The sequence below is a fragment of the Diplotaxodon limnothrissa genome, linkage group LG12 (genome assembly GCF_057381915.1).
Source record: "Diplotaxodon limnothrissa isolate DT_005_m linkage group LG12, D_limnothrissa_male_GT1.1, whole genome shotgun sequence".
NCBI classification, from domain to species: Eukaryota; Metazoa; Chordata; class Actinopteri; order Cichliformes; family Cichlidae; genus Diplotaxodon; species Diplotaxodon limnothrissa.
In genome coordinates, this window is record NC_140607.1 from 40,237,893 (window position 1) to 40,241,644 (window position 3,752).

Consider the following 3,752-nt stretch of genomic DNA (forward strand, 5'->3'; position numbering starts at 1 on the left):
GTTGTTAACTGTTAGTGTCCGAAAACATGAGGGTGATGGTATATGTTTCACACTGTTTGATGCGAGGGGTGGAGGGGTAGGTGGAGATGGAGGTAAGGATTAATTCACACAGTAAAAAAGGCTGCAGGCCAACTCTGACCTCGTGGGGCTCAAACGGACGTTTTAGCCTTTAAGTCTGAAAAAATGAAATGCAGTATACAGAATACTACAGAGTACTATCTGTCACTTCCTCTGTGTCCAGGTTCACCGCGACAGCCTGAGGAGAACTCCTCCCTCAGCACCTCCCACACCTCCATCATGACGGACAACCAACACCCAGGCGTGCCTTCCCCCTCGCTCTCTTCAAATGTTCACCACAACGGCAGGATTGGGGGGGCGGTGTCAAAAAGTCCCATGACCCCTGATCAAAATGGTAGTCTGGATCCAGGACCAGAATCCCACAATCCCAGTAAAGTCAGCAGCAGGACGCTGACCTCCACCTCACCCCTGAGGACCCTCAGGACTCTCCGAGGCCTTGTGAGTCCAGCCGGTCCCAGTCCTGAAGGCGGCACCGCCAGACCTCGGGGACAGAGCCTTAGCTCTGCACTCAGCTCCAGAATGAGAATCACGACCCCCAGAAGTAAGGTAACTCTCACCTGCAGTGAAAGACACACCTGAGCTGGTCCCACAAGTCCAGGAGAGACAGGAGCTCCCAGGTGGAGCCAAATCTGAAGGGAGGTGTTGATCAGTCTTTGGGTAGCTTTGATCAGACAGAGGTCTGATGAGACGAGTTAGAACCTAAAAATCTGGATGGACCACATGTGTGGTCAGAGTTACCTCATGTGATTTTTAATAACAGCCTGAATAATTAAAGAGAGGTCACAGATTCAGGGGAGACCCCGATGAATGGATCAAACAGCCTTTTAGCTGTAGCTTATAAAGAATCATCACCTGTCTGAGGTGAAGCTCTGCACCTGGATGAACTCCAATCAAAGACATCTACAGACAGTCAGAAGCAATAGGCTGACATAAGCTGCCTCAGACTCTGTTCTCAGTGTGGTGCAGACTCTTCTGGTCTGTAGTATTTGACAAACATTGGTGTGAAACTGCAGATCAAAGTGAAAACTCAACATGCAGTAAAGAGTTTTGGTGATTTTGGAAAGAGCGGAGAGGACAGATGGTGACATCGTGATGTTCAGATGCTGTCACATTAAGTGTGTTGGAACTCAAATCTTTAACTCAGACTCCTGTTAACCACTTGTAACACCTGTGTTGTTGGTGCAGCGTAGGAGCAGCCAGCAGGGGGAGCCAGAGGCCCTGTTGGACCTGATCCTGGAGTCTCAGTGTCAGAGGCTGGACGACCAGAGAGCCAGCGTCAGCCTGCTGCCCGATCCGGGACCAGCTGCTCTTTGTGGGGCCTGCAGTCCAGATCAACCCCCTGTGCCCAGCCTGGACTTTTACTACATGCTCATACACTACCAGGTCTGTATCTTTACTGGGTTAACTGTTAGCTAAAGATTGGACACACTGGTGTGGTTGGTTGGTGTGGTTTTTACAACACCGGGAGTATCAATGCTCCTGACCAATCAGATTCTTGTGATGTCAGACAGAAATATTAGAAATGCTTTCTTACCTCTAATTTTGAAAACAGAGACCTCCCTAAGTTAGTATTGTTCTTGACTAAAGCAAAGAGAAAAGGTAAATAATAAAGCCTTTGGTTACTTTTGGTTTAGGGTTAGCAGCAACATGTTAGCAACAGATCCTTTGAGTCCTGTAAGCTGCGAGCTGAGGCCTCCTAGACTGGATTTGCTTAGTCTGGGAGATCACACAGATCCCTGATTGAAGGCCAAGTCCGCCCTCAAACTTCATGTGCTCTAAAACATTTCTGAACCTGTTTAGCAGCGTGGCTTATCTTGTTGAAGGGCCACAACCATCAGGGAGCACCATTTCTCTGAAAGGGTGGACACGGCCTGTAACAGTGCTTAGGTAGGCCTGTCACAGTAACATCCACGTGGATGCAGGACACAACTTTTCCCAGCTGAACATCACCCAAAACATCGTGCCGCCTCCTCGGCTCATCTTCTTCCAATCTGGCCTTGTGCTTCCAGGTGTTCCCCAGGTAAGCAGTACACATGCATCTGGGCATCCACATGATGTGTATGCTGACACCTTTCTATCAGAATGGGCCACCCGGTCCAGCCGTCAGTGAACCTGGTTGGTTCTTTGATAGGTTACTGAGCCCTGCAGACCAACCAAAGGGCTGCAGCTTTGGAGACACTCTGACCCAAACTGTCAGACACATTCAAATCCTCTTGTGCATTTTTCTTGCTTTTAACATCACGTCTGAGGACAAAATGTACACCTGCTCCCTGATATATCCCACCCACTAACAGGTGGTATGACTGTATTCACTTCACCTGTCAGTGGTCAGAATGGCCCTGTTTGAAGTATCCGACCATTTTCACTCCAGTTCACTCTGATCTATGAGCAATATGATAGTGCAGCTCCTGCATGTGTACGAATGAACAACAAGAAAAATTCGTTTGTACCTCACTATCTGTACACATTGTTTTAACATTAATCAGTAAAGGTGACGTGGGCAGGACTTGATTTTAGCATTTTCAGTCAAATCTACACTTTACCTGAAGGATGAAAGAGAAGCTCATCAGAACAGATGATGATGCTATGGGGATAAAAAGATTTTATCCATGTTTGTTGTGTTACATTAGCTACCAGACGGGTTATGACCCACGTGAGCTTCTGTCTGTGTCTGCATTTGGGTCCACTCCCACTTACTGACCTCCAGACCCCATGACAAGATGGCTCTCTGTAAGGTGCAAACAAGTACTTTCTGTCAATATGTCACAACAGTGCGGCTGCTCAGGGATGGTCCTGGATCAACACTGATCTCGTCATCAGGAACAGGATAGTGTAGAACAGCCCTCACCTGTCTCTCTGTCTGCAGTCTGACAGGATGGAGGACCAGAGGTGTTCCCTCCCAGACCTGGATGACGTGCTCACTCCGGTTCCTGACGGTCAGGAGAACTTCTTCTCTTTGGTCCAGAGAGTCCAGTCCAGGAGGATGAATGAGCAGCGAGCTTCACTGCTGCTGAGGAACAGTGAGGAGGACCCGGACGCACAATCTGCTAGCTCCTCCCTCCATCATCATCATCATCATCATCATCATCATCACTGATGAAGCCCCAAGTCTGATCGGGTGGAGCGACTGAATTCTAGTTCCCTTTAAGGAGTAGCATTTGTTGTTGAGTGTGGCTCTGGCTCCTCAGACTGAAACCAGGACCGCAGTGATCCTGGACTTGGGGCCATGAGGGTTTTCGTCTGCATGTAGGACAAACTGCTGTCAGAAATAATCTTAATTTTTACTAACACACCTGTAACACATGTCACATGATCAGGAATCACAGGTTGGTTTCTGTACGGAAGAAGAAAAAAATGCTTGGATGGACTCTGAGGTTTGATTTGATGTTTGGAAGTTTGTTTTAATCAAACTTAGGGCTGCAAGCACTTCTGTGTGGATGGGTAAGTGGGGCTATGTGGGTGGGGCAAACCCATATTTATCTCACACAGCGCCCGCAGCATATTTGCCCTTCAAGGCTAGTGGGGATGCCGGTGTGGGCTTTCCCACAGGAAACCCACGTTAGTGGCCAAGAGAGGCATGTTTGGTGGGGCAAGCTGAGGTTTGACTGCATTAGAAGGTGAACGTGGGCATCCCTGTGATGCTGGGGTAGGGAAGGTGTAGTAGGGCGTGAGGC

At 48.6% G+C, this 3,752-nt stretch overlaps 1 protein-coding gene across 1 annotated transcript; it reads left to right on the forward strand.

Moving 5' to 3' along the window:
* Positions 1–297: 297 nt before the first annotated feature.
* LOC146622155 (uncharacterized) lies at positions 298–3,357 on the forward strand. The gene is made up of 3 exons (XM_085366988.1): positions 298–624; positions 1,264–1,461; positions 2,945–3,357. Exons 1-3 carry the CDS (start codon positions 298–300, stop codon positions 3,173–3,175), a joined length of 756 nt encoding a protein of 251 aa, XP_085223114.1. The 3' UTR covers positions 3,176–3,357.
* The last annotated feature ends 395 nt before the right edge of the window (positions 3,358–3,752 follow it).

Bases quoted from the DNA above. Each gene is read 5' to 3' on its own strand.
- LOC146622155 (XM_085366988.1), top strand. From the start codon at position 298: ATGACGGACAACCAACACCCAGGCGTGCCTTCCCCCTCGCTCTCTTCA. The intron at 625-1,263 runs GTAACTCTCACC...TTGTTGGTGCAG, and splicing joins TCACGACCCCCAGAAGTAAG to CGTAGGAGCAGCCAGCAGGG. The intron at 1,462-2,944 runs GTCTGTATCTTT...CTCTGTCTGCAG, and splicing joins ACATGCTCATACACTACCAG to TCTGACAGGATGGAGGACCA.